At 46.5% G+C, this 26,566-nt stretch overlaps 1 protein-coding gene across 12 annotated transcripts in view; it reads right to left on the minus strand.

Annotated features, from left to right (window-relative positions):
- Positions 1–26,566, minus strand: part of MTSS1 (MTSS I-BAR domain containing 1) — a 160,887-nt gene that overhangs the window by 7,338 nt on the left and 126,983 nt on the right. For 4 of the 12 annotated variants that reach the window (XM_070481561.1, XM_014854027.3, XM_014854024.3 and 1 more), the window contains exons 6-11: positions 25,623–25,697; positions 21,726–21,737; positions 9,071–9,228; positions 7,769–7,876; positions 6,378–6,475; positions 3,815–4,025 (exon numbers count right to left, since the gene is read on the minus strand). In XM_070481561.1, the coding sequence (XP_070337662.1) occupies positions 3,815–4,025; positions 6,378–6,475; positions 7,769–7,876; positions 9,071–9,228; positions 21,726–21,737; positions 25,623–25,697 (662 nt within the window). Of the gene's footprint in view, positions 1–7; positions 128–3,814; positions 4,026–6,377; positions 6,476–7,768; positions 7,877–9,070; positions 9,229–21,725; positions 21,738–25,622; positions 25,698–26,566 lie in introns of all 12 variants that reach the window. The other 8 variants (XM_070481562.1, XM_014854028.3, XM_014854025.3 and 5 more) reach the window with 3 other exon arrangements.

Here is a 26,566-nt window from a genome sequence, read left to right on the forward strand (position 1 = left end):
CGGTCACCTTCTCTGCGGAAGCCCAGGCGCCCATGGTGGAGCCTGAGCTGACTGAGGTGGGCGAGCTGCACTCGCTCACTGACTGGCAGGTTTCGGAGGCTTCGGAGGAGGCCGAGCTGGACGAGTTCTGCAGCAGGGGATGGACCACAGGAGGGACCGACAGAATGCAGACCACAGGCCGCCAAAAAATAACCGCAAATAAAAAACAAAAGAAGGGGGCGGGATGGGAGAAGGGCACGCAGACAGAGACAGACATACACAGAAGAGGGAAGGATGAGAGAAGCAGAGGGTTAGAGTTATTTCTTCCCCCAAAGCTGCACCCACACAGAGGCTTTCAAGATCCTGAAAAGAAGCGTGAGACCGGCGAGCTCCCACCAGACGGTAAGCGCCCAGGACCCTGACTCGCGTGTGTCTAGTGTGTGTCTAGTGCATGGCTGTGTGCCCGGCACGGAGAGTCTGGTCAAGGTTGGAACTCCCTGGGCATTCCTTCCAAGGCCACAAGCCCAGGTCCCGAAGGAGCCCCGCCTTTTACACAACTCAGGTGCACAGGCATTAGTTATTGCATGAGGACGGCCCCCCGCTTGGGCTTTTTGCTCCCTGTCTGCCTAGAATGGCTCCACTTCCTGGACAGTCCCTGTCACATGCAGCCTCCGCATCCCTGAGGGGTGGTTTCCAGCTCTGAAGCTGCAGCTTCACAAAACACAATTTTAGGTGTCTCTGCCTGGGGAGTGATTTTGAGGTTTGGGGCCGTGATGCCCTGTGGTTAGTGTAATGTTTCCAGTGGCCATCATAGGGAATTTTGAAGCATCCGGAGAGACGTTACAGGAAGGAGGTCTGACGGGAAAACATCTCTTTATTAACTCTCCAGTCCCCACTGGTCTCCCAGTGTCAGCCAGGGCGCGTGCTCCCAGCTCAGGCTCCTGACGTGGCTGAGCCAGGGACTAGCTGCTCACCATCACATCTCAACTTGCTAGTCCCAGACTGGCACACGGCAGGTGCTCAAGATTCCTGAATGGATGAGTGACAAGGACCATCTCTTCCATGTAAACTGGGTCCCCTGGGGTAGTGCTTTGGGCCCATCCAGATATTAGCGTAAAGTTTTCTTCACTGTTAACTGCCATCTCTGGCTCATCTCGTTTGTTTAAAGAAGTCCAGCCCTGCTGGGCTCTACTATCATTCCCCCAGAAGTCCTCTGGTATCCACTGTCCAGGAGGCCATGTGGCTCTGTCCATCCCTTTCACCCGCCAAAGAAAGAAAGGTCTCCCGCAAAGGAACAGAGCTGTAGCTTTCCCATCCCGCAGGGGCAAGGAACCAAAAAGACACTCCCCATGCACACGCTCCGTGGAGCCACAGCGAGGACAGGCTACACAGTGGACGCCCCGCTGCTCCCCAAGCTCGGTGTCTGCCGAGCAGTCCAGGACTTGACGTTCAAAGGCTTGGATTCAAGTTACGTTTCTGCCACTTCTCAGTCAAGGCACTGCAGGCTTAATCTCTCTAAACCTCAATTTTTTTCATCTTTAGAATAGGGATCAATAATATCTAACAGATGAAGAGAAAATGAGATTTTATATGGCTATGTGTATCTATTTACATAGTGCTCAATCAAGTGTAAATAAAAGTTGTTGACGTAAGTACGTTCAACTTGAAAAAAGAACCAGCAAACCAGCCCGAGACTGCAGGTTCCTATCTCTCTTGACACCTCATTTTTTTCTAAAGAACCTCTTGCCTTGACAGAATGCGCAGCCCTGGGACAAGACCCTCACACAAAGAGGGTCCTGCTCTGGGGCACACGTGGGTGAGGACATCATTTCAAGAGAGCAGATGGAGGAAAATGGGAGAATTCTTAACAAATTCCGTCCCCCGGCAGCATTTAGCCCCGTGTACCTGAGTGGAAAGATGAAGGGATTTTCCCCTTATAGGTGTGAGTTCCTTTCCCTCACCCTAAATAAAGGTAATATTACTGCCTTCAGGAGATTGTATACTCTGGCCTATGTGATTTGTACAATTTGCTTAAATTTCCCCTCGACCTTCTAATCACAAGCAGCTGTAATGCTTTTTTCTAGAAATAGAACTATTAAATTTTGCAGCATCCTTGAACTTATTAAAACTACACTAGAGTTGCTAGCCAAGCACATCTCGGGCACTGGCTTTCAGATTGAAGTAAGTCCCAACAGGCCACCTTCTGTGCCCCTCAGCGGTCCTTGAGGCAGGAGCCCTGGCCTCAGTCTGATCCACACACTGTCCCTGACTGGAAGGCAGAGAAGCTCAGGGCCTCTTTTTTTTTAGAAAGGCGTGTCAGTGCACACTCCGATGTTAGTTTGTCAGTTGATTAAAAACACACACAGAAATACACTGCACATAAGAACAGCCTTTGAAGAATTGCAAGTTCCTGCTTTCCTTTCAACCATTCACACTCTCTGCTTGCGAGACACACAGGTGTGGTTCAGTGCTGCTCCTGGCAGGGGAAAGACGGGGGACAGGCGGGTGACACCTTAGAGACCAAGCCAAAGCACCGAGCTGGGGCAAGCACAAAGGAACTTAAAGCCGCAGCGCTCGGCCCAGAGCGTTTCCATTTGAAATCGAGACTCTGTCCCAGGAAGACAGAGAAAGGCCAGTCCCCCAGGACGGCTGACAAATGGCAAAGGAGACACTGAGGCGAGAAGCTCTGGGCTCACCAACATCAGACACGTTGGGTGAGTAACCTCCTGGCTTAGGTCCCCAAAACACCTCAGCTGCGTCCTTTATGTGAAGTGCTCCCCAAAACAGTCTCCCAGGGGCACCTCATAGCTGGAGTGGAGCAGAAAGGGCTCTGGACCAGATGCCCTTGTCCCAGGTCCCCGACCTGCAAGTCACATAATTGTGCAACTTGGGCAAGTCACTTACATTTCTGAGCCGCTGTTTCTGCAACAAAATTAGGGATAACAATACTCTACATGGTTGTTGGAAGGATGACACAGATAACATACACAGGAGGCCCTGGGACAGTCCCTGGCACACAGCAGATACTCAGTGACTGTTAGGCAATGGATACCTGGGATAAATAAGACAATCACACGATCTTCTCAGTCCAAAGATCTTGGACCAAAGGCTGTGTTCAGCATCAAATGTACACCATGGGCTGGTTCCCCAGCAGATGGCACTGTGGGGCAGCCTGGATGTTCATGTCTCCTGGTGTCTCTATGTTGTGTTGCTTACTAAGTGAGACCGGCACTAAGAGAGGACAGAGGACAGCAGGAGAAGGTTGTCCACTGCCCCGCCCAGCGCCTGCCTTCTACTCCGGCTAGAACCACTGGGCAGGGCTGGGTCTAGTGCCGCCTAACCCAACTGTGGTTGAAAACATTCAACTTGTCCCAGAAGCAAAATGCAAACAGAATGATCTGCAGGGGCTCCGATGATTCATTCTCATTCTCAATGCAAACTGATAAAAGGAACCTGAGAGCGCCCAGGAAGGGTTCCAAGGTGCTGTCCAAAACAATCTCCGTCATTCAGAGGGAACCAGAGATGCGGGGGTAGGAAGTGTCACCACTGTGCAAACGCCATTAAAGATGGTGCAAAGCTGGACACTCACAGGGATGCCAGAGAGAACTCCCCATATCAACATGGTGACTCGCCCGTCACCAGCCTGGAGACTGGCTCCAAACCCAACTTACAGTATCTCTCCCTTTTGGGCAACAACACATCTAAAGATGAGAAATTAAACCAGAGGTTTCTGACAGGGGTCTGTCTAAGCCAAGGTCCTTCTTTGGTTCTAGCCATTGATGGTGGTCTGGGCAGCAGGTGTGATGGCAGCTCCTGGAGCCAAGGGCACCCTTACCTGGTTGGGGGCCTCTGGCGGCATTGGGGACGGCGACTTGGACTGGAAGGCGTCCTGGGATATGAACCCTGAGTCATGGGAGGACACGCTGGACAGCCGCACGGGCGCCTGCTGGGCCAGGTTGGAGCTGCGGTAGCGGTAGTGGGAGCTGGGAGAATGTGAGTGGGAGCCGCTGGACCGGGAGTCGCTGCTGTTGACGCTGTTCAGGCTGCTGCGGGGGGCAAGCAGAGGTGGGGCAGGCAGGGAGGGTAAAGAAGGAGGGGTAAGAGGAAGGAGGGGGACAGAGAACGGGGGGGGGGGGCGCAGGAGGGAGAAGAACAACAGGATGTAATCAGCTTTGCCCCCAAGAAGCCATGCAAACAGTAAGACATGTTTTCAAAACACCAAATCATTAAGCTAGTAAACAAAAGGCTTTTTCATGTGAGCAAGGGGTAAAAATCCAGCCGCCAGGAATCAATTCTCTGACAGGGCACTGAAGCATTCTTAGGATGGAGGCCTGTGATCATAAGGAGTCAAATGCTACCCAATTCTGCCATGTCATCTACTACCAAAGCTTGGGAACCTGACATCTGTGCCATGAAAAGAGATGGAACTGGTCTCCTCTGCTCATCTGCCTGCAGACACCATGACGCGGCAGCAAAAACCATGAAGGCTTCAGCATGCCCTGGATGGAACATGCAAGTGTCTCCTTAGATGGACCACCTGGGTCCAGGAGACCAAGGTCAACCCAGCCCACCACCGCTTTGGGGATGCAGGCATCAATGGACTTCTCAAGGCGATTTCACCCTCGGCGAGCCTGGTTCAAGACCACCGGAGAGAACGTCAGCAAATGATCTCAGTGCGTTTGTATCAACGTGTTTTACCTTTTATTAACAACACTGATGCTTTAATGAATGGTTTTATCCTGATCACAGGCGTTTCTCTGTTAAAATATCTGCGAGCCTGGCGTTAAGAGCACACCTGGCAAGAGGCAGGCAGCTTTCAGCAACTAAAGGCAATCAGTGCTAAGCTGTTTGCTTCCGAGAATAAACAGTAAACAGAATGTCGAAAAACGACATGCACCCTCAGGGTGTTCCGTCTGCACTCCTTTTCCAGTCACAAGAAATACGCTCTGCACTCTGTATAATAACTCAGATAATGAAAACTAGAAAACTGAACCAAGTGCCATGGTCCAAACAAGCAAAGCTGACATAAAGGACAGTTGTAGAAGCATCTGAGGGGGTGACATAAACAACCCAGCCTGGGATTAGAAAGTTTGTGGTTTCTGCTCCTAACCCTGCAAGAGAATCTTGTCAAATTTTACAGACCCTGACAGCCAGTAAGGTAGTCAAGGGCTTTGTGACTGCTGTACACGAGAATTACTTCGTGTGAATGTCCTGACAGATGCAGGGGAGTGCGCTGGAGGAAATCTCGGCTCCTGTGGATAATTATCATCAATTTTGCTTTCCCTCCCAATCAGCCAAAAGAGGGTATATGGGGACCCATAGTGAAGCTCACTGTAACTCCACCCCAGCAAGCTCATGGCTGATGTCGTCAGTGCAACATGGTTTTCTATTGAAACTAAAACCATAAGAAAAAAAAGATACACAGTTTTGTTTTATAATAATGAGCTAAGTTTTTTGGTTACCAAAAAAGCCAGAAACCAACCAATGTTTTCAGGTTGCAAATATCAGGATGCAGCCTCTGAAGCCTGAACTTCCTGCTGAGCATGTATTGTGCAAGCTCGAGTATGAAATGAAACACACACAAGCGTGTACAGAGACATCACCATACAAAGGTTCGGCAGATCCATCCTGCTCTTTACTCTCAATGCTAATTCACAGGAAGTGGAAATTCATTTGGCTTTGAAAAGTCAAAGAAAATGATGAGCAGGTTGAGTGGACCAAGAAAGCCAAGTGACGCACGATGATGTCTCCATCTTTCAAGAAGAGGAGAACCAACTTCGCAGTCAGCAAGCCAAGTATGGCCTTCCATTAGAAAACTCCTAGAACAGCCTTGCACATGGCAGAACTATTCCAATTGATTCTAACTGTGTGTTAACAGGTAACAGTAGTACTAAACAGAGCGGTGGGGGTGCAGGTGGTAGTAGTGATTAACAAGAGCAAGAATTCTATTTACTTTATGAAACCTTGAGACAAAAATTTGGAGGGAAATGAGGGCATAAGCCACTGTAACTTCTTTCATTTGTTCTGGCAACGGCCATATCAGTCTGTGAAGAATCAACCTCTGTTCACCCTTTTTCAGTCCTTATGGTTTTCACTCTGCTGAACAGGAAAATCAACTGCGAATTCATAAAATGGGAAAATCCCTACAACATGCAATGGAGAGAGAGCAAGCTCCAGTCTACTAGTCTAAGGGCCAGGGGGGTTTTCCTTCTGATCCAAAACTAATCCAGAGACTAAAGAGTGAGACCAAAATCATTACGGAATTCTTTCAACTGATCATGTCACCATTTCCTGTTGAAAATGAGCCATTCTAAGAAGGAAAGACGGGCTCTATTGCTCACACTGCCACAAAGAAAAACGGCCTGTGCTGAAAGCAGGCGCGGAGCCCGCAGACTTACCTGCAGACACTTGATTTGCGGGACATGGTGGTGCTGGGAGACGAGGGTGGCGTCTGGTATGACCAACTGTAATCAGAACCTTTCAAGTCCAAAATCACCTAGAGGGACAGAGCCAGGTGGGTGAGCAAAGTGCTGAGAAGGGAAACAATACCTATCAACTCTTAAAACCCATCATAACATCAAAATTCAGCCATCACCGAGGGGTAAGGATTAAAGAAAAAATTGTTGTTAAAGGTTTTTTTTTTATTTTTTAAATTAAAGAACCAGACTATTAATTCATGAGTGGCTTAATCTTTTTTCTGAGACAGGGGAAAATATAATTCATTGGGGACAGGGGGAGAAACCATGAAATATCAGTCAAAAAAGAAAGTGAGAGAAAGACAGATTAACAATCTACAAGAGCCACTTACACCCGAGGCTAGAGTTTACAGGATTTTCATCTTATAGCACTACAAAGACAGTACTGGATTCAGGATTTGTTGATCTTGCATTTTAACCACTTGATAGTCAGTGATCACTTGTGCCCTATCTGACCAGCACTAGATATTTTAAAACCTGACAGAATCAAGAGCAAACCAATTCTTTCACAATTACCTCTACGTCAGTCTCCCTTACTTGACTGACAAAGAGCTATTTGAGTGCATCTTTCGTTCACATAGTGGTGCTCAGTAGACATCTATGTATTGAGTGAAAGCATGCACACTGTGGTCTCATAAAAGCAATTTCATAGGATGGAAAATAAAAGCTCTCAAATTTGGCTCTCCAAAGCAGGTGATAACAATTTTATACAAAGGGCAAAAGCCAGCATGTGATTCATCACTGTTTCCCCAAATATGTCTTTTCCCACTTGATCTAGTGTTAACGTCACATGAACCAAATGAACAAGCAGAAAAAATGTCATCTTTTCCATAAGAGAGATCCTCATGCATTACTTAATTAGCATGAGAGAAATTCAGTGAGAATGGTTTACATTGATGACCAAGACACAGCACTGTCGTAATCCTAGGAGAGTTTATTTCTAGAGCGTAGATGAACATAGTGCTTAAGAGCATGGGCTATGGAAATGGACAGCGTGGCTTAAACCCCAGTTCTACCAGTAAACAGCTAGGTGAACCCAGTTAAGTGGCTCCACCTCTCAGTGCCTCAAGCTCCACCTCTAACAAATGGGGATAACAGTGAAGACCAGCTGAGGGAGTCTATATAAAGAGCTTAGAAAGCACCTGGCACACAGTAGGTACCCTACTAGTGATTATTAGTGATGATGATTACTGTGTATCCCAATGTGAAACACGGATATGATTTTAAATGGGATGATGCCCCAAGGAACCCTGAGGACCTTGAACCTTTCTCTCTTTGGTTTGCTCTCCTAAGTGCTTAACCCACAACCCTACCTGTTCACTTGAGGAGGGCAGCTTATGAGGGTCCATGGTCAGGCTTTTCAGATCTTCTGATATGGTCTGAAGGTGAGTTATTTCCCCCAGCATGGAGATTTCTTCCTCCTGAAGGAAAGTAATTCACATGTTATCATCATGACTGACTCACTTCACCATCTTGGTCCTACTGTTTATATGAGGCTCACTGTCTAATCCTTTCAACTTTTCAGAAAAGGTACCCAGGCATTCATACATCTTTGTTGAAGGCACTACTGGCCCTTTCTTTTGGGAAATGGAAAGGAAAAAGAAATCTTCCATAATCATAGAGTGACTGGTGTGTCCCAGACAGTGGTGAAAAAGCCAAAGCAAACACATGGGCCTTCCTCAAAGTGTCTGGAGGCTAGCAGCCTGCTCGGAGGGTCTGCCTGTGTATTCTCGCAGGATTTTGCAGCACAGCCTCCTCATCCCGTCCCCACGGGCTGAGGCCCTCCTCTGAAGTCCCTTGGCTTTAGTGGATGACACAATGAGGAGATATTTTGGTCCAGATCTGATAGGTCTTTGTGATAGCACGTGTATTCAATAGAGGTTAACTGCCTCCTTCTTTCTTGTTTTTTCCACCAACTTAATCAATGGCAAGTGAGGCAGGAACAGGGGACTACGGAAGAAACAGTCGTTCACTTTACCGAAGTGCCAAGCTGGGACTGTGGGCCCAGGCAAGAATGATCCATGGAAAAGGTCTATGCTCAGGAAACTACTCATATTTGGGTATTTTGCCAGGACTGAGGGAAGTGAGCCAGTGTCTTCCTATCGGCTTCAAGAATGGCTACAGCAGAACTTCTCAATTATGGTATGCAAATGATTTACTAAAAAATAAGTCTGAATTAATTTACTGAGGCTCTTCTCATATTAATAACATGGTCACTAGGTATTCAGCTTGGCCAGTGGGTCTCAAAATCACCTGAAAGGCTTGTTTAAAACACAGATGACTGGGTCCCCACCCCCAAAGTTGTGGATTCAGTAGGTCTGGATTGGGCTCGAGAATTTGCATTTCTAACAGTTCCCAGATGATGCTGCTGGCCTGGGGACCACATTCTGAGAAGCACTCTGCTAGTGGAACAACCAGTGCAAAGAACTGTGAACAAGGAGTGGGCCATGCAGCCATCTACAGCTTGCAGAGAATCACTGGTCTACAGAACTGATTCCACCATCATGACTCCTGACACACAGCCGATTCCCAATGACTCAATGAAGGATGGATAAACAAAGAGAATCTCCTCCAAACTACCAGTTCAAGCCTTCTGGAGCTTTCCACCAACTTACAATCACTGGCCGCAGCATCGAGATGAAAGTGCAGAATCGGCCACGTTCTTCAATCAAAGCCTTGCGGACTGCCTGTTTTTCGGTTTCTTCCAACAAGAGATATTTATCGTTGACGTCTTGGAGAGCGCTGTCCAACTGAGGCTGGATGTCACCTCTCCCTGGAAACAAAACAAAGAGCCCCAAGCGTGGCTTGCTGAAACACCAGCTTCTTGAACAAACGCCCCTCTTCCCTCGGGTCCTTGCTTGAGTGGAAACCACAATTTTCCAGCACTTAAAAAAAGTATTTATTTATACCCAGAAAAGATTTAAGGCAATTGTTTTTCCAGGACTAGCCATTTCCAATTTCCAGTGCCAGAAGGGCACATTGATCCTGGTTTATTCACGACAAGGGAAGTTTTCCAGGCTGACTCCTCATGTCTTGCCTTCTTGCCTTGTGCAACCCCGCAGAGCCTTCCGCCAATAAACCCCAGGACATGGCAGCCAGACAGTATTCCTTCCCTTTAGAACATTCTGAAGAGGCTAAGGGATGAACAAGGTGACAGCCTATGGATGTTTCCAAAAAGGGGCATAGGCTGGCTCTGCAAGGCAAGCTCAATCAAAGAGCCTCTGTTTGGACTGAAGTTCCTGTCCGTTAAGACAAAGGAGGCGAGTAGCAGCTCTCCTGGCTCTGGGCGGCCCCTGGGAATCCTCGGCAGTTCATTTAACTCCCTAGTGGAGGGTTCTTAATGCTCTTCCTGCAAAACATGCCCAGTAAGGTCTCTGCTGGCAAAAAACTGAATGTAGAGTCAATGCGGAGCCTGGCCCACGTTTGGTTATCTACCTGGCCATGTCCACAGACCCCAGTTACATGGAGGCAACCATTTCTAGAGTTTAAGACAGGGTGTTACCCTTTCAAACTCCTCTAGGACTTGGTCGGCAAACTGTCTTTATAAATAAAGTTTTATTAGAACACAGCCACGCCCACTTGTTTACATATTATCTATACCTGCTCCTGCTAAAAGTGCAGAGGAAAGCTGTTGTAACACCGACTATATGGCCCTGAGACTCAAAATACTTACAACCTGGCCCTTTACAGAAGTTTTTTGCTGCATTAGAAGATAAACATGGGCAGTCACTGTGTCAGAGGGACTGATTATTGCAAATCTGATCTGTAGGTGTGGACAAGAAGGTGACCCACCAGGAAACCCAGCTTGCAAGTTTCCACACTGGGCTCCTCATGCAGGGGCTTCACCGATCAGTCGAACCAGAGAGAGAATTTCTAAACTCCTGCAAGACAGGGGCTGGGACTCTCCCATCCCAGCCCTCAGTACAATGCCAAGTGTGTATACAGGAAGTGCTCAATGAATGTCTAATAGTTTGAAACAGAGAATGTTAGAGATGGAGGTGGCCCGAGGGGTTCTCCAAGTCAAGGTCTAGAGAAGGTGAGGGACTTGTTCAGGGTCCTTCAGGGAAAATGAGCGAGCTGGGACAGAGCCCACACAGCCAGATCCCTCGATGTTGGACTCATTCTCCTCTGCCCCACCCCCTCAAGCTGAATGAATGAATTCCACTTGCCTCCTAGGAAGGCGCCTGGCCAGCTAATGTCTACCCCTCTTAAGATGATATAGAGAACTTTCAAGGCAGTGTGTCATTTGGTTTGAAAAAGAGAGAAAATTGACTTGAACGTCAGAATACATTCCACATTTTCTCTTGCAAAGAGATGAGAAAGCTTAATTTGGAGAAAGAGGTGGTCAAGCTTCAAGACATCCCAACAGAAAAGGTCGAAGGATTTTAGTAAGGAAAAGCCACTTCTCAGGCAGGGATTAAGTTCTAAGTGAGCACAGACAGGGAAAGTCCTACGTGGTCAAAGGTCACCCGTGAAAATGCCTCGGATGGGCAGTAAAGCACAGTAAACCCTCTGCACGTATAACTCTCACCAGTCAAGTAAGCACACACGTGTGGTGGGCACAGCGGCACGCAGGACTGAATTCCACGGAGGGCTTCTCTCCAACAATTACATTACAAAAGGATTTGCTGCTTAAGAAGTTCCAGCACATTTTCAAGGTGCCCCACTCACCCACTGCTCCATTTAGTTTCCATCGTGTCTCAGGATCACTGTCAGTTCCTCCACCATTGCTTCAATCTCTTCCGCAAGGCTGCAGGGGAGTCAGCCCCACACATTAACCGGGCCACCGGACTATAGGTTTCCTGAGTTTTTAGTGGACAGGAAATCCGTAAGATCCTTCTCCCACTCTCTCCAGGGATTCGCCAGAGGGGCAAGAGCTCCCTCTTGAGGACACCCACTGCCCTCGGACATGAGCTCTGAGATGCAAGGCTGGGGTGTCACCAGCCCTATGAAACTGTGTGCTTTCTCTTCCTCTATTTCAAAATGCTCGCTTGCGCAGCTGAACCCACATACACCAAATGTGTACATGACACCAGCTCTCTGGCTGTGAAGTTCTGGAATGCTGTCAACACTCCCTCTTCTTCTGGATCCTGCCAAACAGCGAGGCCAACCTCGGGCCCTGCTGGGTGAGGCTGCGTGGTTTAGGGCTGGTCTAGAGGCCTTCTGTAAGTCTCTCAGTCTCATGTAGGATGTTCTAACTAATGAAATACGGAGCACTGCAGACCAAGTCAGAAGGTTCTTAACCTCAGTGGAGGAGGGCGGAGGGAGTTATCGGAGACAGATAAAAACACACAATGCCTGAGCAAACCCAATTGGATGTGCTTTGATTATGGCAGCAATTTCTTTTACTATCAGCCTATAACTATAAAGAAATTGGAAAAATGTCTATCTTTACTTCCTTTCACATGTTACAAGGCACATGTCTATCTATAATTAATAACAGTGACGCTTAAAAATATACCTACATTGGAAAGCAAAGAGACTGGAACCAAGTGTTATCTAATCTGGTAAATATAAATTTAAATTATTCTATAATTATAGCAAAGTTATTCTAAATATGTATTATGGTATAATTAAAGGACTTTCAAATGGTAGTATTCTAAAATAAGTATAATCTGTAAAGATTGCTATAATTATAGTCATACTGAGTACATTTCCACTGAGGATATATCATAACCAAAAAACACAACGTTTATTTCTTAAATTCACTAACACAACATATTATTTATCAAAAAAAAACAACTGTGGAAGAAATGATTCCCTGTCCCAGTTGGAAACACTGGCTTTAAGATACAGTAATCTTTTTAGGTCCACCAATTCAGAGCTGTATTGGTGCTGATTTAATACACAAAAGCCCGTTCTTTTCACTCCTGTCAGCAGTGTTAGGAGAGCCACTGCTGACTCCCCCAGCACAGGTCCTAGCCATTCCAGCTTCCACGTGGGCCAACTCCAGCCTGTTGTTTCACCTCTGCTACTGCCACCTCCCTGGGCCATCTTAGTCTCCTACCCAGACAGCTGCAGCGGCCCCTAATATGTCACCCTGACTGCATGTGGACCAGCTTGCCCAGAGCAGCCCGCAAGTATTGTCACTTCTTGTCAATAGCTCCTACTGCTTTCAAGACAAGTCCAGTGTCTTTAACATGGCCTTCCCTGCAGAGTATGCATGGGTCAGCCCAGCCACTCCCAGCCTCACGATTCTTGGACCACTCTCTCCCCTTCCTCCACCTCACAGGCCCTTCTCCATCCCACCCTCCTATACATGCTCCCTCCTCCCCACCTGCCTAGTGCCTGTTCATCCTGCAGGTCCAGGTCCTTCCGGAAAGCCCTCCTTAAACTCTCACCAGATTAGGACTCTCTTACTTGATCTCAGAAATTCCTTATATTATCCTTCACAATATTCCTCTAAGTACTAATTTCATCTTTATTTCTCTAGTTCTTTGATTGATGTCAGTTTCCCCTACTGATCGAGGAGCCCCACGAGGGCAGAAACCGCGAGTGTTTCTGCTCAGTTCTGTACCTTCTCACTCAGCACACTTATCTGGAAGACAGGTACACAAATATTTGCAAATGAATGAGGCACTGATAGAATGACTTGACCTGAGTTCACCCATTGTCCTCAACCATCACGCCCTTAAATGGCCTAACACTATAAAACTAGCGAATTCCAGGACTGCCAAGCAGCCAAAAGAAGGACGGGGGTGCCTTAAATGGGCTTTCCAAACAAAATTCCTAAGCAAAGAACTGCTTGTGACCTTTTCTGTAAAATCCAAGTCGTCTCAGTCTTGAGAATTTTTTTCCACGGCCAGTTTCCAGGTCTTGGTTGTATTCATACTGGAGAATTCTAATAAACAACCATCAGGGGCCCTTTCCTCCCCGATGGCCAATCATAGGATTATTCTCTTTACAGAAAATGCTCCTGGGGCAAAGCACTGTTAACGGACACCATGTCACAAGCCACAGCAGCATCCCTAAAGGAGAAAGGATTTGACTTTTTTTTTTTTTTCAATTAAGTAGAGAGAGTTTACAAAGCTTTCTGGAACAAAATGAAAATCTCACATCTTCCAAACATTTACATTTTATTTTCCTTAATGTTCAAGGCAGAAATTAATATTCCCTTTTGACAGAGAGTAGGCCAAGTGTCTTGCACAGGACCACTAAGCTAGGACTGGGCACTCCAGCTCCAGGTCTTTCTCGTTCAGAAGCCCGCATTCTCTGTAGCTTCGTGTGCACAGCAAACGGAAACCCTGGGAACAAGCTGCAAGGAATTCCATGGTCTTCGTGGTAGCAGCCTGATTAAAAAGCCAGCCAAGTGTAATTAGCGTTATCTGGAACCTCCCAGCCTCTTCGTAAACACGCTACAGCCCACCCCTGAGCCTCGGGGCTGACCCAAGCCAGACACCAGTCTCAGGCAGAGGGCTTTCCAACAGGAAGAACCAACCCAGGACACACGGGGCCAAGACTGCTGCCAGGAGAGCATCCAAAGTCATCTCTTTGTCCTGAGACAGACATGTGGAGAAGCCATTAGAATCCCAGAGAATCACTTCCATCTGCCTCTGACACACACACACAAATGCTGCATTTCACTCTAAGGTGCCCACTCTTTCACGTTTTTACACCTCACAAATCAGGATGTCTTACAATCAATGGCGTGTCACAGTTGAATCGGCAGTTTTTTTTTTTCTTTTTTTGTGGTCCAGAAAATAATGGTGCGTCTTACAAATGATGGCATCCTGCAGTCAGTGAAATAGGGGATATGAATACAGAAATGGACATTCAAGGTGACGCTGGAGATTAGAATTTTCCAACCAAAAGAAGGCTATCCTTATTATCCCGATATAAATCTTCTACTCTAATACCCTGCAGCAATTTTTAAGTGATTCTCAAAAGTGAAAACAACCAGAAATCAAAAGAAAGATAGATTTGATCAGAGAAGACTGGAGGCTTTCTTACTTAAAATTTTTCAAACACACTCAATTTCTGTTATTCTTTCAACATGCTGTGCCTCAGTTTCCTCTCATCTGTGAGATGTGAATAACAGTACCTAGCTCACATGGTGGTTGTGAGACCAAATGAATTCTTCCATACGATGCGTTCAGCACAACGCCCAGCACGTGGTGAGCACTTGGTAAGTGTCAGGTGCCATCAGCATCAGCAGCAGCGTCACTGAAGTTGTCCTCCTAACACCGGGCACCCCTCAGCAGGGATAGTATGCCGGGCACAGTGGGGTTTTTAAAAATGAGCTTTCGGTTCCAGGTCCTCTTTGATGTACAGAAACGCAAAAGATCCCATAAATCCTTTCATTAAAGGTGAAAGTTTCATCATCAAGATTTGCTAGTCCCTGAGCAATCTGATCAGCTGTTTATCGAAGCAAAGAATAAGAAGAGACAGCTCAGAGAACAACCATACCGACCCGTGGCTCACCACCTGTCGTGTCTCAGAGAATTCTCAGGTCAGTGAGACGATGCCTCCTCCACAGCTAAAGAAATGCTCCACCTTCCGTCACCCGGCAGCCTGATCCAGAAACCTGCCATCCCCACTCCAGCTCCCCCTTCTCTCACGTGCATTTCTCCTGAACAGCTCTTGAACCCATCCCACCTCTCTCCATCCCTGTGGCACTTCCCTGGCCACTGTCATCTCTTGCCTGGACAACAACAGCCACTTGGTAACTGGGTCTCCAGCTGGGTCACTACTTAATCCAAATACACACATTCAAGGCAGAATTTTCCAGAAGCCAAGAAGTCTTCAAGAGCTTCACCACAGTCCTAAAAGTCAAGTCTTAAACGTGGTAAAAAGGCCATAATTAGGTCCTTCCTCACTTCTGCCTCGTCCTGTCCCTGAGGGAAGATGGCAGAACCACTCACATCTTTGTAAGGTCCTGAAATACAGTACATTCTCCCATCTTCCCTCGGCAAGGGAAAACACTGGTTCTTCCCTAACGACCCCTGCTCCAGGTTGGCATCCTCCCCATTACCACCCAGCCCCGCTCCCCCAATATTAAAGAAATCATCCAACTCTGAGAGTAACTTCCTAATTGTGTGCAGCCATTCTCACGTGTCAACTCCAGGAGGGCATGACTATGGACTGTCCACCACCACATCCCCAGCATCTAGCACATGCTCTGATCCCACGAGGCACCAGTCAATATTAAATAAACGAAACCCACTGCCAGCTTCCAGTCACATTGATTTCTGTGTGCCTTCACACACACTCTCCCTCCTCCTGGAATGTACGTTCGCTTCTTATCCCACCCCATCCTTTCTCTACAAAAACTCTTAATTCTAAGAGTCTGCTTAAGCATCGCCTCCTCCTAAAAACCTTCAGCTCCCCCAAGGGAAATCCAGCCTCTGTATGCCTACAGTATTTCCTTCATAATGAACCGGATCACTTACGTTGCCTGTAAGACATTAGAATGCTGTGATATGATAAAATATATATATATAGACACACATTTGGTCTTTGCTCCAGTTCCTGCCTGGCACAGAACTTCCAAAACCCTTAAAACTTCCTGACCTAGAAGTGTTTTGTCATGCTAATGAGGTGACTCTTGTGGGGAGTAGGGGGGGAGTAGGAGTCTGGACAGATAGCTTCAGGATGGGAGATGGTTGCCAGAAAAACGTACCATGTGATTAGAGGGGTGGAACTTTCAGCCCTGACCCCTGACCTGTAGGGAGGGGAGAGGGGCTGAGGTTTGAATTCAATCACCAGCAGTCAATGATTTAACCAATCATGGCTACACAATGAAGCCTGGATAAAAACTGTCGAAGGGCGAGCTTCCTGGTTGGTGAACACAATGATGTGTGGGGATGGTGGTGCACCTGGAGAGGGCATGGAAGCTCTGCACCCCCAACCCCCCCACCTTGACACCCAATGTCTCTCTTCACCTGAGTGTTCATTTGTATCCTTTACAATAAACCAGTAATGCTAAGTACAGCCACGTGTTGCTTAACGACGGGGATACGTTCTGAGAAATGTGTTGTAAGGCGATTTCATCATTGTGAGAACATCGCAGAGCGTATTTACGCAGACCTAGAGGTAGAGCCTACTGCACACCCAGGCTATATGGTACTAATCTTATGGGACCACCTTTGTACACGCAGTCTGTCATTGGCTGAAACGTCACTACGTGGTACACAACTGTAAAGTGCTTTTCCTGAGTTCTGCAAGTCATTCTAAAGAATCATCAAACCCAGGAGACGTCAAAGGAAACCTTGAATTTGAGGTGGACTGGGCAGAGGTGTGGGTAACCTGGGGACCACCCACTGGGGGCTGGAGACTGAAATGGGGGCAGTCTTGTGGGACTGAGCCCTTAGCCTGTGGAGTCTACACTAACTCTGGGTAGTGAGCATCACAACTGAATTAAATGGCAGTCACCCAGTGTCAGAGAATGGATGTTAGGACATGAATGCCTGTGCCATCCTGGGGACAACCTGAGGGTGGGGACTACATTTCCTTCCTTAGCCGCCAACAGGGAGGCCCAGAGGCCTCCTATTTCCTGAATGAATGAAGACCTGTTGCTTCTGGGGGCTCATCTGCAGCACCAAGGAGAATGTTGATGAATGAAAGAGAGGCACCAAATGTGAATCAATTAGCCCTGAAAACCTCGAATGGCTTCCAACTCGAGAGAGAGAGAGGACCACCACCTGGCCCTGCCACTCAGTCATGCACCGCACCATCCATTTAGTGTTCTCCAGGTAGATAAAAACCATTATCGTGCAAGGAATCAATACTGCAAACAAGCCGTCCTTTAAATTCTCTGCCTTTGTGTATTTGGTCAAAATTAACAGAGAAAAGCACTGGGCTGCTGCTGTGCTCTCCTTCCCCCATCATCTAAGTACCTCTCCCCCAGCTTCTGAATGCAGCCACAGGAAAGCCACGTGCTCCACACCTTGACAAGAGTCTCATTGTGCACAGGGACATTTCGGGGCCTTCGGTTCAGCTCCTGCAATCAGCCATTTGCAAGCAGAGTCACAAGCAGGCACTCAATGAACTGTGTCGGGTTAGGCTTTCCCAGAGACCAGCTCTGCAGAAGGGAGCTCGCAGCTCTGGGCCTCTGGTAGATCTGTCTGGCCTGTTTTTACCCAGAATTCTCAGTAGTGAAATACGGCTAACGAAACCCCCGGCCTCCGAGGACAACATGCTTTCATCTCAGACACAACACCCCCTGGCAGGAGCTTCCTGGGTTAAATCCCCATTTCTCTACTCATTTCAGCTAGGGACAGCTTCCTGAATGCCAGAGGAGGTCTAAAAAGCAAAATTGTACCACTCCTGCTTCCACCAAGATGGAAGGAGTGCGGCCGCCCCTTCGTTACGCTTTTCCCCCTGGGCCTGCCAGCACTGGGTGTAGCCTCGCAGGGCCAGCTGCTCCTTTCTCCCCGCTTACTCATCTGACTGCTCTCTCTGGGGTTTCCCAGGGCCAGACGTACGTCAGGCTGTGGCTCTCTAATGCCGACTCATTATTAACAAGTCCTCCCCTGTCCATTTCACACCCGTCTCCCATCAAGTAAGACTTGCACCCCTTTCAATTATTTCCTGCATAATTAAGCATGTGCACTCCCATAATGCCTTTCCCAAGGTTGGAATGAGAGACAGTGACTCAACCATTTTCCCCGCCGGGTGAGTGTTGTATCCAAATGCCCAGAAACATTGCAGGGCTGCAAGGGGACACACCACGTCTCAAGGCCAAAGCCATCGCCGTCCACATTCAGAGCCACTCCTGACTTCAGAGGAACTTTTCCAGCTTGAGTTCCAACAGAGAACAATTGTCCGTTTAGGTCCGAAGGACACTGTCACCATTCGTATGGGTGCTGTGAATGCCAACTGCCCCCAGGGATGCCCACGGGAGTGAGCGCAAATGTGGGTGGGGAACGTGCTGGGAGCCCCGGGCCAGCCCTCCCTCCACCTTACAATGGCATTTAAGAAGGACGGTTATTCTAGTTGCTTTGCAGACAGCCAACAAGCACTCGTAGGGAGGAGACTGTGGAAAATATTCAGAGATTTCTAGGTACTGCCACCTCCCTTCCAGGGCAGAGTTTGGAAACCCAGATTGCCAGAAACAATACAGGGTGGGCCACTCAGCTCCATCCTGACTCCAGCGGCCCAGGAGGTCCTACGAGGACGGCAATTCCTGACCAGTTGTGGAGGCACACCCACGACAGACGTGGCTCACCGCCCCACAGTCTCCCTGCATGAGCCACACCACCTTCTGAGCAGTCTGTCTGTTTCTTCTCGGCCTCTCCTACTCAGCACAGGAACACAGCAAAGGAGCCTCTGCCTTGTGCTGGGCAAGAAAGCCAGGCAACCCACTAACAGTTCAGACTTTGGGTTTGTTTATTTTTATTTTTTTGGTGAGGAAGATTTGCCCTAACATCCATTGCCAATCCCTTTTTTTTTTTTGGTGAGGAAGATTCGCCTTGAGCTAACATTTGTGCCAATCTTCCTCTACTTTGTATGAAGGTTGCCTCCACAGCGTGGCTGATGAGCAGAGCTCTGTAGGTCTGCATCCAGGATCCGAATCTGCGAACCCCAGGCCACCAAAGCAGAGCACATGGAAGTTTAACCAGTCGGCCACAGGGCCAGCCCCTGCAGACTTTGGATTTTTAGGTAGGAATTTCCTCTGGGGAGGAGGTTTCCCACACTATCCCTCTCAAAAACCAAAGAGGGGTGGCTGGAGGGACTCAGACACACGCAGTTTTTACCACTGAGGCAGGAAGAACGATCCTCTCACTGACTGCAGGTTTTGGGCATTCTGAGAGTCATTTCTGGCAGTTTTTAAGCACGGAAGAGACAGACGGGGGGATGTGTGCACACGCCTGATGCGGCCAGGGCTCACGTGAACCGCTCACGCCGTGGAGAGGATTCAGCACAGTGCAGCCTCGTAAGAAAGGAAGGATGATGGGGCAAGAAGTTTTGTCCAGTTTGGGGTCTGAGCAGAAATGGGCCCAGTGACAGAATCTTCTGGAGGCAGGTCGGGGGCGGCAGGTCACTGAGGCTGAGCAGTGGAGGTCACTGTGGTTCTCACGTGTGTACTGTCCACCTGTGGTGGGACTAACGGCCCCCTGGAAGGCTGACTCAGGGCATCACACACACTTGCCCTCAGCACACCCCTCTGCGCATGGCCACCCTTGGAGCTCCCGTCCAAATGGTGATAGCCACGTCCAGGCACATGCTGTCCCCTCTACCATGAACGTCCCATCTCCCCATGCTCCACTGTTGACCCCTTTCCACCTTCCTCATTATCCCCTCCCACCCCAAGCTTAGCTGGGTTCCTTCCTCTCTGCCCCACTGCTACAGCTTCTGCTCATACCCATCCCGGTACCGAGCACACCCGATTAAACCAGTTGGTTTGCTTCCACGAGAGTCTCAGTTCCTCGAGGGAGCGGTGCACCCTGGCTGGATCCATTTCACAGAGCTGCAAACCGTTCCCTGTGGAGGCCCCCAGGCATTGCTTATGCAGGGACCTGGGATTCAAGGTAAACGCTTCTAACTAGACCGAAGGAGAGGTCCATGGATATATATTTTTTTTTCTCTTGTTAAACCAGACTATTTTAACTACCAATGAAACTTTGTTAAAATACACAAGTCCAGGCTCAAAAACAATTTAAAACTTGAAAAAACAATTTACGAGGGCTTCAAACCACAGAACCTCCTTATGTCTTTATGCCCAAGTTCACTGCTATTTATTATATGTCCCTGTGGCTAAGGCCTGTGAATCGGCCCCTGCAAGAGAGAACCAGAGGGGCCTGTGGAGACTTTTCCTGACGAAGACGTGCAGAATCTAAGTTAAGTTACAGAGCCAAAAGGCTGTGTGGTTTCTTCACTCATCCTGACCCTCCCCCGTCCGTCATTTAAAACAAATACAATGCCCCATTTACTCCATAGACTGACTCATGCCAGGCTCTCTGCAAAGGATCTAGTAAAACTCTTGTGTCCTCAAAAGGCCACATATTGTACAATTCTCTTTATATGAAACGTCTAGAATAGGCAAATCCATAGAGACAGAAAGCAGATGAGTGGTTCTCAGGGGCTGGGGGTAGGCAGAATGGGATAAAAGGCAGGGAGTATTTTGGGGGTGATGAAAACGCTCTGAAATTAGATAGCGGTGATGGTTTGCAGAACACTGTGAATGGACTAAAAGCCACTGAAATCTACACCTGAAAACAGTTAACATGGTGACGTTTACATGATATGAATTTTATTACAACAAGCAAAAAAGTGGCTGCGTCTTACCTTCCTTCCAAAGGTATACTAAAAAGTGTTCAAGCTGTTTCATAGCCACAACAGAAAGGACTGGAAAGGACCATCATATTTAAAGTTTCGGGGACAACTAGCCCAATGTCACCATGAGGGGAAGGTGAGGTAGAGCAGTGTTGCCCAATGACCGCAGGCCATCCTGGCCCCGCCTGTCAAAGGACACCTGTGCGGTCTGGCTTTGTTGCAGATGACAGAATCCAATTCAAAACCCTCTTTGGGGCTGTTCGGTGAAAACGCTCAGAGAACACTCGGGCACACTCAGGCCAGATAAACCACATGGACGCCTCACAGACAGACCTCTCCGAGACAGAGGGACAGCCACGAGACTCCAAAAGCAACTGGAAGGTTTAGCAGCAAAATCACCCACAGAATGAGCTTCAACATTCAGTCAAGAAGAATCATTCTGATTATTGAAGATCGGACACCTTTAAAATGAAACATTTCAAAACTCCACTGAAATAAGAAATACTTTGGTTCTTTTCTTTTTTTTTTTAAATCAATTATTGGTTTTGAAAAGAACTTTGTGGTCCTGAGGAGACAAAGTTAAAGATATTTTGTAAATTTAATACAACCAAATCCAATTTGGGGATTATCAATTTTGAGGAGTTATCTAGCATAGCTGCACATATTTTGTTGGTGATATAAATGTACACATCCATATATATATATTGATATATATATATGTATAAATATATTTATTTCCTGTGGAAAGGAGAGTTTGAGTCACTCTGTATTTCTTCTTTCTATGAGTCTAATACTGAATTATGAGGATACAAAAGCTCTTAGAATGTTAAGCTAACCCTTTAAAGGGCCAAACGTCAAAGAAAGAAAATGATCGAAACACATACACACACACACACACAATTTTCTTAAAGTTACAGAAATTTAAGTAGGCACAATTGATTGTTCTGAGCTGGTAGGAAAACTTGGGCCACCAGCATAGGTCTGGACACCCATGGAAAGCCCACAGCAAGGACCACACCGTGACCAGCCACCAGAGGTTCAAGATGGTCGACTTACCGAGAGCGTCCACTGGCGGGGGGTGGCGCACGGTGAGAAAGTGCAGGATACACAATTGACACAAAAAGGAAAATAATAAAGTCAAACTGGTATTCGAGCAGCAGTGCTAGCTTTCTTTCACGTGTTAAACAGTCCATGGTTTGCCCAGGATACTTGAATTAGGGAATTAAACCCACCTCCACCTTCACTTCCCTGACTTGCTAATTTTCTCTCCTTCTCATCTCAACAGAAAATCTCCTAGTTAGGAATCATCACCCCTAGAGAAACAGCAAGGTTTTTAAAAACAGAGATGAGGAATGTATTCCCATAAGAAGCCAATTAAAATGTTTTATCAAGAAAACCTTTCAAGTATAATTTACTGTCACTTGAGAGTAACTAGGAAAACCTAGCATACAAAGTTTTAAGATGGGGTGAAAACGGCAAAAAATGAAAGACTTAACATTTTAGTATCCTAGCAAATAATATGCTAGTCTGGAACTCTGAGTTGGTTTATTAGGTTTACAATATTAGTTCTGCAGCCTCTGGTAAAAAAAAAAAAGTGATAGATTCGACTATATAAATGTCAGGCTCAAGGGTTCACATACTAAAATGCTCCAGTTCTCTCTCAAAGAAAGTCCCTGGTAAACTTTTAGTAGTTACAGATTGAAACAGAAGGCTTTGTCATAATTAATTATTTAATTTAAATTAATAATACGGGAGTTAATTAAATGAGAAATGAGGCTGCTGACTTTGTACTGTAAGTTGGCAAAAGTCAGCAAACAACATAAAATGTTTCCCATGTCCAACCCTCTCTTCCTTCCCTGAGTTGGGTTATGGCCAATGCCAGGACCCCAAAGGCCAGGAGCTGACATCAAAGAGCGGGGCCATTTGGAGCTCGGGGCTATTGGGTCCCCTTCACGTCACTTTCTCACCTTCCCGTTGCCTTTGTCCCAGCCCCCTCACCTGCCAACAGCTGCTCTGACATCTCTCCAGCCCCACCTCTCTGCCTAGTGTTTACTCCTCGTGTTCAGTAAGCCTGCCTTCCACAAAAATCGGTACATTCACCCACAGCTGGCACATATGCCAACTCGTTTTAAAACGGTTTTGAGATGAAATCTAATCAAAACCAAAAAACCATTAAAAGTTTTTTTTGATGGTCATATTTAATTACCTTTAGATTACAAATTACCACTCTACTATACTAAGAAAGAGTCAAATACAGAATGTGACAAAAGGTGATATCTGCAGAGTGAGAATTAAGGTAAATTAGTCACACACAATAATTACATCCCATGTGTCTGCCTGTGTCAAGGGCAGTGCTGAAACCATGTTGAAATGCACAGGCATTTGAAATTTTGAAAAGGAGAGTCAGAAGAATTTTTAGATCAAAGATCACAGTTTTTGAAAAAGGCACAGCAGAAAGCTGCTTGATAATTTCCTGAAAACACATTTAAAAGGAAGTGATTATTTGGCTGCATAAATCAGATTCAGCTCTAGACCAAAAAAAAAACAAAAGGAACCAAAAGCATTTGTCCATTTTAATATGTGGCATAAATCTCAGAGGGAACTTCTAACACTTTACAAGCCAAGAATCCAGGAAGTTACCACTTGAAGGAGACAAAACAGATGGAGAAGTGTCCTAGCAAAAAGGGAAACTTCAGCTAACTAGATCCAAGATAACTAGAAGCCTCAAATAACCAGATTTCTTCTAGCTCTTAACTTGCAGCGTTCCTAGTCCATTCTCAGGCCAAACATCTTGTGGGAGAGCACTCCATAACAAACACTCAGAATGATGACTCTGGTACCTTCTAGAAAGCTCCATTCACCCCAGAAATATACAAATGTGAGCACTTGGTCAAAAAAGAAAATGCACTTATATATTTTAGAAAAAATTTTTTTATAAAGGAAAGAAATAAATACTGTTTTCTGGTTGTACCCTGGAGTAACTAGAAAATCATCCAGAACATTCCAAGCTACTGATCTGACTTAGCTTGCAGACATATGTACACATCACAGCCACCTTGCCTGGAAAGGATAGGATGCCTGAGTCTGTGGTTGGGGCTGAAAAGACAGATGCTGCAGAAACCTCTGATCAGGTACCCCAAGAAACCTCACAACTAAATGCCAATTACGCCCGAGTAACAGGACCAACAGCATCTCTTCATGTTACATAGTCCAGTCCACTAAGCATCCTCAATCTTTCTATCTGGCACCTTGATGGGAAGCTCGTTTGTTATCCTTTCTAGGTGGCCTGAGCTAGTACTGGGTGAGTCTAATTGCCAGAAACTTCCTTTTGTGTTGCACTGCAAACAACCTATCAGGTTTCCCCTGTAGGTCCAACTGCTGCTAATTGGACAATGCCAGTGACTTTGAGTGACAGATGAGGACTGTTTCAGCCTCCATGCAGAATTCTGATAAAAGGATTACAACTGCAACCAAGAACCTCTGAAAGGAGAACTCTGGAAGAGCAAAGGGAAATAGCTACTTTTTCTTACCTCGTCCTTTTCACCAAACTCCCAAACCTTTGCCAAGCCATAAGCATCTTCCCTGGACCCTCCCTCCAAACCCATTAATCTATCCTATCTCATAGCTGCCAGGCTATCAATGAGGTAGAGCTCAGCTCCAAATTTGTACCAGCCTGCTCTTCCACGGGACCTCAGATTTGATGGAATACAGTGACAGTTTTATTTATAAACATTTACCTCTAGAATCACTAAAATGTTACTGGCCAAAAACCCTGTTACTTGTCAAATTCTAGTTCCCAGGTGCCCTAGAACGTAGATTTGAGAAGCACGAAGACCAGAAAAACATATCCAAAACAACCAACTGAGGCCAATACTAACAGGAGATCTGATTATGGGTGAAAATTCTACTGCCTTTGTCCTGAAATGGTCTTCTGGTTTTTATAAGAACTGGGGGGATATTTTTTTTTCCCATAAATGTCAAAGCTTAAAAACTTGTTCTGTCTTCACCCGCCCCTTCCACTAAACCATTCCATCCCTCCAAATGTATTTCCTTTTAATTCCAAATGAGAACTCCTTGTTTAAGAAAGAGGAAATTTAGTTTTGGGGATTTCTACCTAAAAAGGTCACTCCAAAGAAACACTAAACATAGAGCAGCCTGATGGGGGGGAAAACCCCATTTTATCAGTGGCGGTACAGCAAATTCAAAAACGTGGCATCAAAAAAAATAGTCTGTAAGGAATGTCATCTTCTCAAGTTCAAGCTCCTACATTTTAGGTCTTAGTAAAATGTTACAAATGCTTGCAAACTGGATGTAGCTAGATTTTTCTCTTCAAACTCCCAGTCCGTGCTGGAAGGGCTGAGCTGGGTCACAGAGCTGACAGTGTATTGGTTTATGAATGATGATAAGTGGGGAGGAGGGGCATCTTGCACCCGTCTGGGTTTTCCTCATTGACCTCCCATCCTCATGAACACCATGAAAAATCTCCCTACATAGCCATGACTCCCAGCTCCCACTGCAGCCATTTCTAACACTCTCACAAGACTTAATCAAGGGTTTCAGAGATTATAGGCTGTGAAAGATGGAGGAGAAAATGACATAATTTCTGTAATAATTACGATAGAACATTTGCATAAAGGCTTTTATGCATTATCCCAAGGCTTCCAAGAAATTTATAGGTTTCGTTACAACGCACAATAGGCACGGAAACTGTCAAATTTTGGAGACAAAGGCAGGGGGAGGGAACAAGTCAAGTACAACTTTGCAAGGGCCTCAAATTAATAGATATTCTGCGCTTGAGAACTTTAATTCAGATAGATTCCATTCACTTCTATCTGTTCTCCAGGGCCGTGATATGTAAGGAAGTCTGACTGAACACTTTCTGCTTCAAAGACAAATCAAGCACAGTTCATTTTCCCAGAGTAACACTACTAACGGCAGAATTTCTCAAGTTACCTTTTTTCGCTTTCTTCTGCAGTTTCAGTGTATCTGAGGACTTCTTTTTTATCTCTTGGCGAGCTTTCTTATATTCTAAGAGAAAGCAGAAGATTGAGTAATTTTATCACTTTGCTCAACAGAAAATGTTAGGAAGAGCCATTAATTTCATCACAGAAAGCATAAAGCATGACATGCAGTAAACAGCTTTATCAGAATACGATATGATAAAAATCTCACGATGCCATTTTACGCAAAGGGGTTCATTAACACGAAAAAACAAAATGCACTATGGTCTTTCTAAAGTGTTCACCCCTACCAGCTTTGAGCAGAGATGTCATTCAGGAAGATTTCACTAAAAATGAAAAATTCACAATGTCTCAGCTCCAGCATCATGAAATATTTTCAATATGATCTACTTTCCCAAGGCCAAAATCCACAGGGCTTCACCCAAAAGAAGAACCCATGTGGCAAGATGCTGGCCAGACGTTACAATTCAGAAAAGGGCACCTCAGACGACAGGAGGAGAAACCAGACCACACGGGAAAAAACTGGGAAAGGCCCAGCTGCCTTACTTGTGGCACTGAGGATACTGAGGAGGGGCAGCCCACATGCACCACTTCCCCCAACAACCACTTCCTCTCCCCAACCAGTGCCCACCCCGTCCTGGACTTCCCATTTCTGTTGCTGGCATCTCCATCACCCAGACGTGGACATCTGAAATGACAGTCGCCTCTGACACCTCTCTCCTTTTCTGCCCTCACATTCAATTAATTACCAACTGGACCAGCTTCCTCGTAGCCATTCTGACGGTTCCCTCCCATCAGCCCTATGCCTATCAGCACTCTGATTTATATGCTCTTGGAATCACCTGTTAGCCAACTTTTTCTTTCCAGTTTCACCCCCTTAGATCTACCCCCATGCTTTCCCTCCCCAGCACTTACTGCAAGCTGTATGATCCTTGG

The sequence above is a fragment of the Equus asinus genome, chromosome 12, assembly GCF_041296235.1.
Source record: "Equus asinus isolate D_3611 breed Donkey chromosome 12, EquAss-T2T_v2, whole genome shotgun sequence".
Classification (NCBI taxonomy): Eukaryota; Metazoa; Chordata; class Mammalia; order Perissodactyla; family Equidae; genus Equus; species Equus asinus.